Below are 14,714 nucleotides of genomic sequence, written 5' to 3' on the forward strand. Positions count from 1 at the left end.
CAAGGTTTATTTTCTTGTTTTTCTTTAATATTTTTAATTTTAATTTATTTGAGAGAGGGAGAGAGAGAGAGAATGGGCACACCAGGGCCTTCAGGCACTACAAATAAACTCCAGATGCATATGCCACCTTGTTCATCTTGCTTACGTAGGTCCTGAGGAATTGAACCTGGGTCCTTGGCTTTGCAGGCAAGCATCTTAACCGCTAAGCCACCTCTCCAGCCTTGTTGTTTGTTTTTTATACAGGGTCTCACTAGGTAGGCTTGGCTAGACTGGAACTCACGGTGATCCTCCTGGCTTTGCCTCTGAAGTGCTGAGACTATAGTTGTGAGGTCCCTATACTCCTTTACTTAATTTTTGGGGGGTTAAGGGGCTCAAGGTAGAGTCTCACTCTATCCCATGCTGACCTGGAATTCACTATGTAGTCTCAGGCTGGCCTTGAACTCATAGCAATCCTCCTTCCTCTGCCTCCTGAGTACTGGGATGCACCACTAGGCTCAGCCCTTTAGTTGATTTTTAAATTCATTTATAGGGCTAAAGACCATGGCATGCCCATTCTCTCTGTCTGTCTCTTTTCTGTATCTCTCTTCTTGGAAATAATTCTTTTTGTTTGTTTTTGTTTTTCGAGGTAGGGTCTCACTCTAGCTCAGGCTGACCTGGAATTCACTACGTAGCCTCAGGGTGGCCTTGAACTCGTGGTGATCCTCCTACCTCTGCCTCCTGAGTGCTGGGATTAAAGGTGCGCGCCACCACACCTGGCAATAAATAATTTTTTAAGTTAATATTTAAAGTATTAAAAGGAACATATATTTCTATGCACGAGATGTGCCAGGCTTAAAAAATCATTTTTAGGGTTGCAGAGATGGCTCAGTGGTTAGCTGTGTGTCCTGCACAAGCACAGGGGTCTGCAGGAGCCTGAGGCCGCCAGGGCTTGAATGTCCAGATCCCACGTAAATAACGGGGTATGGCCATGCTTGACTGCTCAGGGGAGCAGAGACCAGAGAACTGTTGGAGCCCTGAGAATTCTGGAATCAGTAAAGAGACTCTGGCTCAGAATAAAGACCAGGCAGAAGAGTTATGGAGCAGGACATGTGACATTCTGCTCTGGTCACCTCAGGCAAGTGCCCTCCGCCACAGGCAAGCATATGGAGCATCACTGTACACCATACATATACACATACATACATGCATACACACACACATACTCATACATACATGCATGCACACATTACACACATACATATACACATACATATATACATACATTATACACAGAAGCAAAAATTAATAGAGCACCTAAAAAAGCCTGGAAATATGTCTCCCACACCTCCCCAACTCCCTAGAACCTCTCTTGAATCACTCTTTTTACCAATTTCTTGTATCTCCTTCCAAAAATTTTAAAATTTATCGACTTGAGAGAGATACAGACAGAATGGGTGTGCCAGGGCCTCCTGCCACTGCAAACAAACTCCAGATGCATAGACTATTTTGTGCATCTGGCTTTACTTGGGGACTAAGGAACTGAATCCAGGCCATTAGGCTTTGCAAGCAAGTGCCTTTAACTGCTGAGCCGTCTCTCCAGCCCCTTTCAAGAAATTTTTCCATCACTATCTTGGCTATGAATTGCCTCTTGCTGAGATTTATCCAGAACCCGTGGGCTAACAGCGTCCTGAAACGCCCACCACAGGAAGCCTGGCAGGCCACAAACTGTGAAGGGAGTGAGGGTCTGCAGTACTGAGGACTTTGATTTAAAGGCAGGCAAGGAGAACAAAAATAAGATTTCACCTGGCTCTCCTCAGCTGCTCCCCGCCAATCAGACTGCCTACAGGCTGCCATGCCTATAGCCACAGCTGCTATTTCCTCCTGTCTGCCCCTCACTTGTCCCAGGATCCCTTCAAACATGAGAGTATCAGTCTGGTCCCTACGCACCTTCCCTCTTCCACCACAGATGTATATCCCAGGCATAGCCTAGCCCCAGTTTCTCTCCACCTCTCCCAACTCATGGCTTCCCTCTCCCTTCTACCTGAATTGTGAACTACCAAGAATTGTTCCAAGTGCCTTACATCTGCTACCTTACCTGACCTTCGTGACAGGCCTATGAGGTAGTTACTGTTTTTATCCCCATTATATAGATGAGTAAACTGAGACCCAATAGCATCAAATAACCTGAGGCCACATGATATAGTAGCTTTACAATCCTGCTCTCAACTAACACATGCCTGTGCTTGCCCTAGCACCTCCACTCTCCCAGGGTGGGACAGCACAAGGCAGGAAAAGCTCACAGCCCACAAAGCACAATGAGACAATAGTATCCCTATACAGGCTAGAGGACACCTTGTTTACCACTGGCTGACTGTGGAGATAACCTGCCACTGGACTTGGTAGAGACCAAGCAATGACCAGAACTACTGGCACGGCTTGGGGTCTCAGAAGAGCTCCATTTTCCCTGCTCAGTGGCACCCCTGCATCCTTTCCCTAGGCTCATACCCCAGCCTCTCACGGGTATCCCAGAACAAGCTGCACAGGTTCTAGAGACTGGCAGGAGATCAGCTGGTAGGTAAGTCAGCCTGGGACGTCTGCCTGCCTGGAGGGAGGCCTGAGGTCAGCTGCAAGGCTTGAACTGGGCACCACAAGAGTAGGGGTTTGGATGCAGGCTGCAGGCCACCCTCTTGCCTCCCTACACAGTGAACAGGCCCCTTCCCTGTCACCTCTGGGTGGCTGGGGCTCTGGGACAGCTATTTTTAGTTCTTGACACCTGGGTATTTTGCAGCCGCAGGATGTCCGGTTTGGAGTCTCTTTCTGGGAATCCCACATGTGGCTGTTGTAAACAGCCCCACATAGTGGTGGCCAGAGCTTGGAGTCTGTGTCTACCCCCCTCCAACTTCTGCTGTTTGAGATGAATCAAACAGGAAGCAGACGTAACTGTGGCAATGGTAGACCAAGCTTCCCCAGGGGTGGGACGATGTCCCCTGCCCTGTCTCCTTGTTACCCACCCAGGTCTTCCACCCCAGGCCATTCTGGGCTGCACATGGCTGAGGCTCGTGGGCATCACACTCCAGAGAGACTTTTTTTTTTTCCAAGACCAGTAGGCAACCTGTAGGTCTTGCAACCTCCTCGGGTGGCAGGTCAGGTAGCCTGCATCCATTTCCCATCACCAGGGACTACCTTGGGGCTTGGCCTGCTCTGCACTGCCCAGCCTACCTAGGGGATTCCTCAGTAGACAAGCTTCTCAGTCTGGACTAGCCTTGGATTGTGAGGTCCTGAAGGCCCTCGGATAGAAGTTCCACCTTCTCCACAACTCCCATGTTCCAGTGGCTCTAATCCCTAGGATAGAAAGTACACATAGAAGTCTGACCACTATCTTTTCCTATTACAGAAACTATCCTTAAGACTGGGGAGATGGCTCATGATCAAAAGTTTTTCCAAGCCAGGTGTGATGACACACGTCTTTTAATCCCAGCACTCGGGAGGCAGAGGTAGGAGGACTGTCGTGGGTTGGAGATCATCCTGAGAATACACAGTGAATTCCAGGTCAGTCTGAGCTAGAATGAGACTCTAGCTTGAAAAACAAAAACAAAAAGTAAATAAATAAAAAGAAAAAAGCTCACTTTCAAAGTCCAGTGGCCTGGGTTCAATTCCCTAGCACCTACATAAAGCCAAATCACAAAGTAGTACATATGTCTAGAGTTAAATGCAATGACAAGGGGCCCTAGTGAGCCCCTACTCACTTTCTCTCTCTCTCTCTCTCTCTCTCTCTCTCTTAGCTTGCAAGTAAATAAAAATATGAAAGTAAAATAAAATTCTGAAAAAAATTAAAGAAAACCTTAGCAGGCAAGATTGGAGGTCCCATTTGTAACCTGGGGCTACAAGGTTAGGATCTATCAGCTTCAGCCTTCGTCTCTTCCCTCCCCACCTCCTGGCTGGTGCCCACTTCGACCAGCAGCCAGTCCTTGCCAGCCTATCTCAAGTGCCTGCCCCAGCAGGAAGCACAGTCACCACCCCAGGGCTGCCTCGCGGGGTGGTGCCTTCTCCCCTTGAAGGTTGCTAGCCCAGCTGGGCCTGTCTGTACACCCTACTCCTGTTCGCTCTGCTGCCTGTGTATGGTATACCAGGAAAGAGGTCTTTCCAGCACTTCTTCCTGCCTGTGCTGCCCACTGGCCCTTCAGCCTGTCACTGAGACTGTAGGGAAAAGGTCCAAGTTATACTAGTAAGAATTGGCATAGTACTCTAATCTTTAGTTAATAATATTAATAATGATCAATGACCGTGTGTTAATGCAGACAGAGTGCTGGCTATTGTGCTAAGAATTTCACTCATGTAACATCTCATCTAGTCCTACAAAAAAAGCCTTATTAGGTAGATGTCATTACAGAGGAAACTGAGGCTTAGAGAGGTTAAGAAAGTTGCAGAGGACAAGGGTTGACTTGATCATAGAGAGTCTGTCTAGCACAACAGAAGCCAAGGGTTTGGCTCCCGGTGCAAAGTGGGGGAGGAAGAGGAGAGAAAAAGAGGATACTATCTGAGGTTACAGGGACGGTATGTGGGTATGATGGTATTCTGGGTTTACAGAACTACAGAACTTAAGCTCACAATCACTGGTGTGGACACCTCCTAGTAGGTACTGAAGTGAAGCCACCACGGGGACATACAACACACAGTACAGTCCTAGGAGGTGACTCCCAGCATCAGCATGTTCCCACAAAGCATGCTATGTTCTATCCCAAACCCATCAACAATAGCAAAAATGAAAAGATCACATCTCTGCCTGTGTCCCTCACTGTCCTTTCTCTCCAGGAGGCTCCCCCATCTCCATTTTCTTGTTCATTCATCTTGTATTTCCCTTGCTTCTTGAATACTCATTTTACCATTTTCTTGTGCTTCCTGCAAGCTGCCTCCAGCAGGGTATAACTAAACAAGCAGACCTCCCAGGGCTGCCTTGGAGGATCAGAGGCTGTGAATGAGCACTCTGGAAACTGTTAAGCCCCGTAGAAAATTCCAGTTGCATAACCAGAGCCAGTGGTCTGGTGGAGTGGCACTCAGTGTGAATTTCCATGGAAGGAGGCTGCCCCTCGGTCACCCTCAGGTCTCACCCGTGGGCGGGCCACAGGCAGGTGGAAGGGTGAGGCACTCACTAGTTCAAAGGGAAACATCCACCTTCAGGGCAGACTACTGTGGACCGGGTCCGCAGCCAAGCTAGCGCTTGGGTGAGGAAGGCAGAGGGCACTGCCCAGACCCTGGCATCACTTTGGCCTGGGGATGGGACACTTGGTACAAACTAAGCACACGGGAGGTACTCAATCTGTGAATAGCAACAAGCTATGAATGTTGGCCCTCATGGAGATACCACATTCAATCTGACTGATCATAGGTACCAGAAGGTCTTCAAATACAGTCATGCCTCAGTATCCCCCTCTTTTTGTCTGTTACTTTTGGAAGATGGCAGAAGTCTGCAGTGACTAACTTCCCTTCTGCAGCCACAGTTACCATTGATAGGAAGGTTCTGAGCATTGCTTTTTAAACAAAGTAACTTCAAGGACAATTTGTGGCCAACTGGGGACTGAATGAGATGCCAATTCTGCACTGGAAGGTTGAGGTCACTGACTGGAAAAATAGCAAGTGCAGTGTGACCTCATCCAGGTAAAAAAAAAAAAAAGGACATTGCGAAGGGCACACAAGTGTGAGGGAGGGCAAGGTGAGCAGCGGGGCCCACAGCAGGGAGCTCCGCGGAAACACGTTGCTCTGCACTGTCTGTTTCTACGATGCACAAGAAGCACCTCGGCAATAACAAGGCAGTGTGTACACACACACACACACACACACACACACACACGCGCGCGCGCGCGCGCGCGCGCACGAACACATATGCGAAGCCAGGTTGCTCCTGGGAGCAGACTCAAGACTGGCCTAAGGGTCTCTTGAGAAATAGTTCATGTAAGTCCTCCACATATTCTTGGGCCCAGGATCCATGTTATCTACAACCTAGCAATCTCTGCCTCTTGTGATCATGCCAAGGGCTTAGTCCAGGCTAGGCATAAAGTCAGACCTTACTTAATGAATGCCTGTTGGTTTGTTTAATAATGACAATTTCCTGAAAGCAATGTCTCATGCCTCTTCAGGGCCACTGTGCTGGGAATACTCACTGCTGATGTCACTGACCTGCCCATCTCTCCTCAGCTTCACAGTCCTTTTAAAACCTGCCAGAGAATAGCTAAAAGAAAGGTCACCACAACAGATGCTGGCAAGGCACTCCACCTCGGGGACCATGGGGGAGAGGGGAGGGCTTGTCCCAGGCTCTCCCTGGGCTGGGGTCTTTCCTTACCCTGCCTCTCAGGGAAGGGAGTGAACAAGAGAAACTGGGGTCCACCCTGTCACTGCTGGTTACAGACTCCTGCTGTTCTAGGCCCTCATGGGTGGGGGAATCTGGAGCAGGGAATTTGGCCTGTAAAACACCAGTTTTGTTTTGTTTTTTCTGTGAACTGGGGCTGGTCCCAGTTTTTGTCAAATCTTCAGCATTCACTATCCCTGACCTTCAAAAATATGAATAACAACATCAATAACAAGGATGAGTGTTCAGTGTGCACTGACTTCCTACCAGGCATGATGCTAACATGACTTACATGATCTCCTTTAATTTCTGCAGTAACTCCATGAGCTTGAAAACAAAATCATTTTCACATGACTGAGGAAAAAAGGAAGAAGAAGTGAGGCACAGAGAAGAAAGTGCCCAAGGTGGAGCTTAGCCTTTGCAGGAGAAACGGGGATTCCATCCAGGCCACTGATTCTTTCTGGTTGTTACAGGAAGTGCTCCTGCAGATTTTTGCCACAAGCAAAGGATAGTCTGAGGTGAGAATTAACATCTGGAGGGTGCCTCCAAATCCACCAAGTGTTTACACTCTCGAATGAGAAAATACAAAAAGACAAAGCGCAAGTGTACTCAGCAGTCTCATCAAACAGTCTTTCTGATAACGTTCAAACCAGGTCTAAGGCTTCAGAATTTTCTGGCACACTTGTTTCTCCAAGTCATACAACCCTCCTGAAACAACTCTCATGACAGCCCAGAGGCCTGGAAGGGCAAGCCACACACCTCTTCTGGCTCTGGTTCCCTGGGGCCCCGAGCCCACCGAGGAGTGGGGGTGCTGTGCACCTCATCAGCTCTCCACTGTGACTCACCAGGGACCCAGGGGAAACACAGCCCTGTTTGCCCAGTTTGCAGCGCCCCGCCTCCAGCTCCCCGCCTCCACATTTGCTAACCGAAACCCGGCTGCTGCTATTTTTAACCCTCCAGCTCCCCCTTGCCTGGGGCTCCCCCTTCACCCCCAACCCCTGCCCCAACCGGGTGCCACCAGTCTGTCATTCTGAGAGCAGTCCTACAACCTGAGCGGGCACAGCGGATGTCCCGAAGGGCAGGTTTGTGGGGCGAGCAAAACAAGGCCGCCTCCGAATTCCCCCACCTCGGAGTCTTTCCAAACCTGTACCTCCCGTGCTCCTTCCTCCTGGCCATCCTAGGGGCTGTGGACATGGAGAGGGATTAATGCCAGCTGGTGAGGCTGGCCTTCAAAACCCATGGATTCTGACCACCAGGGTTTCCCATTGCTACAAGCAAGGGCCGGGGGCAAGGGAAGTGGCCTGGAGACAGGGAGGGGACTGAATAGGGCCCAATGCGCTCCTTCATTTAGGAGTCTACAGCTAGAGCAGGGAAACCAGGGAGGGGGAGTAGGGGCCCAAGAATGAGGGCACTGAGCCCCCTGAAAAGAGGCCCGGTGAAGGATGGCAACATGCAGAGTGAAGGAAAGTAGACCTCCTCTCTTCTGGAGGGCTCCTAGACGCCCTCTGGTCTCTAAGAACAAGGCACCTTTCTGTGCCAGCTGCCAGTGGGCCGCTCTGGGTCTTCCAGGGGAAAGCGTTCATAGCAGCAGAGGCAGGAGGTGAGAGGGTGCGGGCAGAGTGCAGGAAGGTTAGGCCCATGTTGCCAATGTGAAAGTTAACCCACTGCCGGAGGGGGATGGACACTGCAGGTGGACCCAAGGGGCCCTTCCTTCAAGAGGAAGTGTAGCAGGTGATTTGAACCAGACCCCTCTGATCTCTCAGATTCATCCAGCTTGAGGAACAAATGCCATAGGCACAAAAGAGGCTCCAGAGAGCCCAAGTAGAGGGTTGTATGGGCTCAAGTTTTCTCCACACTCTTCCATAGTGAACAGTATTCTCTCCAGGTATGCTCCCTCTGGCTCCTGCCACTGCACTCCTTTCCGGTTATATCTTCTCTTCCAGGACTCAAGTCCTCACAAAACTTAACCACCCTCTCCTTGGTGACTCCTGAGTCAGATAAATAAATCCAGTAGCCACAGAGGCAACCAGGCTAGACCCAGGGGGGAGGGACTTGACACAGTAGTTCCCCAGGTGGGGAGGTAGGAAGGGAATGTTGTGGGAGGAAGGTAAGCAGGAGGGTCAGGAATGGGCCGGGCTTGGGAGCTCCTGGAAAGAGACTGCTTCTTCCCAAGATTCACTACGGCTTCAGGGAGCCCCAAGCAAGAGACCAACTTTTTAGCTGAAGTTTAGCCCTGCTTGGCTATACTTGCTTCTCTCCCTCTCTGCCCACCTGTGGGGGCTGCTGGAAGAAAAGAGTGTCTGCTATGGTCCATGCCAGGAGGGGCCAGCAGTCTGGCTCCCCAGCTACTATTCAACCTAGATCCCTCACCTGGACCCAGGGAGCTCCCCGAATGTGGATCAGCAAGTTCTGGAGGTTCACTTCCAGTCCGGGACAGAAGGCATTGGTGCCATCTCAGACAAGCCTCCCATGCCACCCTCCGGAAGTCCCACCTGGTTATGTTGTATTGCTGCACCCAGTTCATTCCTTGTAGGATGTAACCCCATGTGTAACTATTCATCTACTCACTCCTTTACTTGCTTACTTGTTCCTACTTGTCTCCTCCACTAGAGTGGAAGTTTCCTGAGGTCAGTCACGCACTGTTGTGTGCTCTGCACATCTGTGCCCGGTGCCTGGCACACAGAAGTGCTCAGCAAGCCTCCAACAAGTGGATGCACTGCTGAGGGATCATGCCCGTAACAAAGTTCCTTGGCTGCCAATACCCATCATTAAGGTTTGGTACTCAACATGCTTCTCCGAGGAAGAGGAAGCTTAGTGTGACAGAACAGTCAGCATGACCAGACCCCCAAGGGAAAGTCAGCCCCTCTTTGAGGCAGCATCTTATGTCAATCCTCACTGGTCCCCTTCAACGCAGGGGGTGTGGATGTGTGTACAGGTGCGCATGTGCACACAGGGAGACTCCCAGTGGGCACAGAATCCTGGACAAGTCTTGAAAGGCATGTGCTGTGTCTGGGCTCTTCCTCTGAACAGTCCTGTGATCTTGGACAAACTACACACCTTCTGCAAGCCTCTTTCTCCTCTACAGGAAAAAACTTCAGAAGCTGGCTCAGTTGGGTGCTCCTCAAATTCAGCTTGGTACCAGAGCCACCTGTTTTGCAAGTAAAGTCTAAGTTCCTAGGTCCACCCCTAAAGATTCTGACAGATGGTGGGAACAGGGCCCAAGGATGTTTTTAACACATTCCCCATGTGATCTGGAAGCAACTGGTCCAATAACTGGCATTTGAAAACCATGGATGGTGCTTTACAAAGCAACATCTGGACTTCTATGAAAGAGCAACTGCTACATAGGTATACATCACCCCAAGCCTGTACACAACTTCTGTACACCCCACACAGAGCCATAAATTGCAAAGGTGCACACCACAGCAATGATGCACATCTGTACCACATGTGTGCACACGACCCAAGCACCCAACACACAGCCACCACATGGATCACAGACTGCCACAGAACTACCGCATCGCCATCTACAGCCCCAGGCAAACACGGACACCCACCACACTCCCAGTGCACACGCCTACATATCACACGGAGACCCACACTAGACAGACATTACTGTGAAGTTATTTTGCCTCTGGGAATAAGTTCAGACTCCAAGGAGCTGTGCTCTGCCAAGGAAAGTATTTCTTATACATTTACCACCCATTCTCCTTGGCCCCAGTAGCACAATGTCCAACATCTTCTGGCTGGTGGAGGGCAGTGTCGAGAAAGATGGGGTGAGAGGAGGCAGATGCTGAAGTTGGTATCTTAAGTTTCCTGAAGCCCTCCCCACACCCAGCTCACCTCTCTTCCATTGCCCCCAAGAAGATGTCAAGGGGCTTTTGCCCAGCTCCCAAGTCAGTGCTCCTCAGTCAGACCACTTGCCTATATTCCCAGGACCTAGTCCTTGGGAACCAAAGGGTTAGGGGGTAGCTAGATCTAGGGACTCCTCCTAATATGTGGGCCACTAAGGAAAAGGCTGTCTGGGGCACCTTCCTGCAGTCCTAAGGCCCCCAGGGAAGGTTACCACAGAAACAGGGAAAATATTACAAGGAACACAATACCCGGCAGGGTCACCTGCTGACCGGGCTTCCTGCTGTGTGGCCCACCCCCACCTCATGGCACTCAAGCCTCCTTCTCTATCCTTAGCCTGGGCCTCCTAGCCAGCACCCTCCTTCCTGCCTCCTCTCGGTTGGGGAAGCAGGCTTAAGCAAAAGTTCTGCCCCAGTGTAGTTCCAAACAACAGAGATGGCCCAGAGTTGAGCCCCCCACTCATAGTCCCTTACCAACCCCCCACCACAGGAAATCAGGCTTCCTGCCCCAGAGGAAGTGCCCCATCTAGTGAACAAATCCAACATACACAAACTCACAGTCCCCCGGAGCCTCCCCCTCCAGGGGGACAGGCCCTCCCCCAACCACGGGCTCTGCTCTGGCTCTGGGGCCCGCAATGCTCCACTCCACTGGAGGCCCCAAGCCCATATTGGGTCCAGGCCAGGAGAACAGGCAGAGGCACAAGGTCTGACTGCTGTCATTCCCTGGGCAGATGATCTTGGACCCTGCATCAAGTCATCTCTGCTCAGGCCTCTTCCAACTTCAAAACTACCAGTTCTTAATGAAAGGACAGAAGAAAGAAAAGAAAGAGGAGGTGGTTTGCAAAGGCTGCCATCTTCCAGGTCCTGCAATGCACTTACAGTTGTAAGAAGGTCCTCACTCTCCAGGCCCTTCTCACTGAGAGAGTTCCAACTCTCCTCTCCTTCAGTGCCTAAAAGCTACCAAGGACTAAAGATGTGGTCCATTATTTCTAAGACAAGGTTGTAACCCCCCCCACACACATACACACACTGAACACTGACTCATTTGTGGTTAGCCCTCCTGTTCGATGTTCATGGAAGCGGACTTGGCATTTTCTTCCCATGTTAATTGTAGAAAACCAAGCTTAAGTGTCAAAGTGGTCACTACCTGCTTAGAGATGTAACCTTCCCTGCCTCAGGATCCCAGCTTAAGACCGTGGGAGACACCCACCCAGCAGGTTTCGCTAAGGGATAGAGGTTCAGGTGCATACACTGCCCCCAGCCATTCCAGGTAAAACACCAAGAGGCAGCTCTGAACTTGACTATGCTTCCAACTTCGGAGGGAAACCAAGGAACTAAAGGTAAGCAAACAGTTCCAAGTGGGTCTAGGGCTTGATCTAGTCTTGGTTTTCTAGGTACCACACAACAGAACTGCTCTGTGCCTCTGTTTCCATCAGCCATGACTGCAGAGAAGACACTTAGTAATTGAGGGGTCTTATATAAGTTTTTTTTCCATATCAGTTTTATATATCTGAGATAATGCAAGGTACCTGTATTATTGGATGGACAACACTATTGAGTCATTATAATCCAAGTCAAGAATAATCATTTATACTTAAGAGTTTCATATTCTGATCAAAGGGGAGAAAACATGTAAGACAGTTTTAAAATTTTCTCCACAATTAAAAAAAAAAGTACTGGAGAGATTGCTCAGTGGTTAAAGGTGCTTGCTTGCAAAGCCTGATGGGCCTGGTTCAACTCCCCAGTACCCACAAAGCCAGATGTACAAAGTGGCACATGCATCTGAAGTTTGTGTGCAGTGACAGGAGGTCCTGGTATGCCTATTCTCTCCTCCATTCTCTCTCTCTCTCTCTCTCTCTTAAGTAAATAAACAAACATTAAAAACAAAATATCAGGCTGCAGAGACAGATTAGGGGTTAAGGTATTTGCCTGCAAAGCTAAAGGACCCAGATTCAATTTCCTAGGACCCACGTAAGCCATATGCACAAAGCAGCGCATGTATCTAGAGTTCATTGGCAGTGGCTGGAGGCCCTGGCATGCCCATTCTCTCTCTTTCTCTGAAGTAAATAAATAAAAATATTTTTTAAATTACAGAGTCCACAGGGCTGGAGAGATGGCTTAGCGGTTAAATCACATGCCTTCAAGGCCAGAGGACCCAGGTTCGATTGCCCAGGACCCACATAAGCCAGATGCACAAGGGGGCACATGCATTTGGAGTTCATTTGCAGTGGCTGGAGGCCTTGGCAAGCCCATTCTCTCCAACCCCCTCTCTCTCTCAAATAAATCAAATAAATAAAAAAAAAATTACAGAGTCCAGGGAGGAGTGAAGAGACGGTTTGCAGAAGCTGGAGAAAAGCTTGGGAAGGTATTAGACAGTTGGCATAAGGAGGGAGACATGTCTGGCCACCTAGCAACCTCTGGGGTACTGTGGGAGAAAAAATGGATGACCCAAGTACCCACTAGTGGGAGGGAACCAGCCACAGTCAGTCTCCTTTATCCTGATGGCTAGATAGAGGACTTAAGGAAGGTCTCCACAGGACCCAGTTCAAGTTTGGAGAACTTGGGTCTGTTTCCAGATGTTAAGCTCCCATCAGGATCACTGAGGACCAATGCCTCATCCTCGTCCTACAAACTGGTAGGCAGAGAGCTGGGCTTCAAACAGATGTTCAGTTGGAGATGTGGGTGGGGATGGTTAGCAGCAAGAAGGCCGGCGTCCAGATGCCGGCGGCCTTTGTGAGAATGCTGGACAGCCGGCAAGGGCAAGGACTGAAGCGCCTCAACGGCTGGCCACAAGGCAGACCCAAATGGGCAGACCTCTAGAGGGAAGCCAGTGGGAGCAGCGCCGGGTGACCTGCAGAATCCAGAAGGCTTTCTCTCAACCTGCAAGCTGAGAAACTCCCATAGTGGGAACCCAGCTTGGTTGCCAGATTTGCCCCGCTCTCACAGCCCCAGTATTAACTAACGGATCGGGCGTCGGGGGGCAGATCCCCACCTCTCTCAGTACACTGTCTACAGCCCCTTACCTTCCCGAACCCCTACTGGCACTGCCCTCCACAGCTCACTTGGGTACAGGTGTCTCTTCACTTCACCGTGATAAGTGAGCAAGGGTGGGAGGGTGATTCAAGGAAACCTCCCAGCCGGGGACCCTCCCAGCTCCAAGGGAACAGCATCCCCAGCCACAGGATCTGAACGGGGCCCAGCCCGGCTCTGTGGAATGGGGGCGCTAATGTCCAGCCGCACAAGTCAGGCCCCAGTTCAGTGGGTCCAGCCCTTTGCCCTCCGGTTACCAAACCTCGGCTCCGGAGCACCGCCCCCTCCCCGAGCCTCGGCGGCCGTCCCTGCCTTCCCCGGTCCACCCCCCCTTCCAACCTCCGGCTGATCATCCCCGGGAAGCCGGTGATGGAAAGCCTGGCTCGTTCACCCGCGGCCCCAGGCCTCCGACAGCCTCCCTCGGGCCGGTCGCTGCCCCGGGGCGGGCGGATGTTGGCGCCCCGGGGGAGGCCCGAGCGCACGGGTCCCGGAACCAACAAGGGCCAGGAGCCGGCCGAGTCCCGCGGAGCCGGGCGGCGCGGGCGCGGTCGAGCAGGACGCACGCTGGGCCGGAGCCCGAGCTGCAGCCGGAGCCCGAGCTCGGGCGGTTGGCGTAGGGTGCCGCGCGCAGGCGGGCAGGGCGGGGCGGGGGCGGCCGCGCAGTACTCACCAGCGCCGGGGCTGTGCATCCAAGGGGCCGGGGCCCTCAGAGCGGGGGGCTCATGGTGGGGTGGGGGGCCGGGGCTCCGGCCTCACATCCCCCCCGGTCGCCGGAGGCTGCAGAGCGACTGAGACGGCGAGAGGAAGGGAGGGGGCCGAAAGGGGGAGGGCCCTGGCAGCCCGGCCGGCCGGGTAGGATGACAATGGAAGGAAATGCTTTATCTGAGTCTGAGAGCGGGCCAAGGGGGAGGGGAGGGAGGGGACCGGCGCAGGCGGCCCGGGGACTCGGCACCCCGGCAGGCACCGCTCCACGGCTCGGTGCGGCGCTGCGGCGGGCGGCGGGCGGCGGGCACCGCGCGCGGCCGGATCCCGGCGCCCCGGGGCGGGGGCGAAGGCAGCGCCAAACCCGGAACGCGGGACTCGGCCCGACCCGCGCACAATTCCCGGAAACCCAGATACCTGAGCGCACGCACCCTCGCAGACACACACGGCGTACCCGAGCACGCATCCATGTTTACACAGGCCAAGGCGATTTACGCAGACACACTTGGGGGACGGCCTCCCCTCCCCCCCGCTTACACCTATGTACACATTAGGTCCACACGGACATGGCCACACGTGGGGAGAGGAGGACACGCGTGGAGTCCCATGCAAGGAAGCGTGCGCGCCCACCACACACACACACACACACACACACACACACACACGCAGGACTTGCCTCAAGAAAGTTCCAGGATCTGATTTGAATCACTGCCCGGCCCTCCCCAACTGGCACCCCCTCCCCCCATGCCTGCTGAGGGGAACAGAAGGGTCCAGCCTGTTCCTATTAAAAGAAAAAGGGGGTGGGGGTG

General features: G+C 52.1%; 1 protein-coding gene across 11 annotated transcripts in view; it reads right to left on the minus strand.

The window, feature by feature from the left end:
- The window catches only part of Hdac7 (histone deacetylase 7), a 36,925-nt gene extending 22,511 nt beyond the window's left edge, over positions 1-14,414 (minus strand). For 4 of the 11 annotated variants that reach the window (XM_045153699.1, XM_045153698.1, XM_045153697.1 and 1 more), the window contains exon 1: positions 14,323-14,414. In XM_045153699.1, coding sequence (XP_045009634.1) covers positions 14,323-14,371 — 49 coding nt within the window. In that variant the 5' untranslated portion in view covers positions 14,372-14,414. Of the gene's footprint in view, positions 1-10,165; positions 10,190-13,542; positions 13,623-13,873; positions 13,986-14,322 lie in introns of those variants that run through there. The other 7 variants (XM_004668515.3, XM_045153701.1, XM_045153700.1 and 4 more) reach the window with 5 other exon arrangements.
- Positions 14,415-14,714: the final 300 nt, after the last annotated feature.

The sequence above is a fragment of the Jaculus jaculus genome, chromosome 6 (genome assembly GCF_020740685.1).
Source record: "Jaculus jaculus isolate mJacJac1 chromosome 6, mJacJac1.mat.Y.cur, whole genome shotgun sequence".
NCBI lineage: Eukaryota > Metazoa > Chordata > Mammalia > Rodentia > Dipodidae > Jaculus > Jaculus jaculus.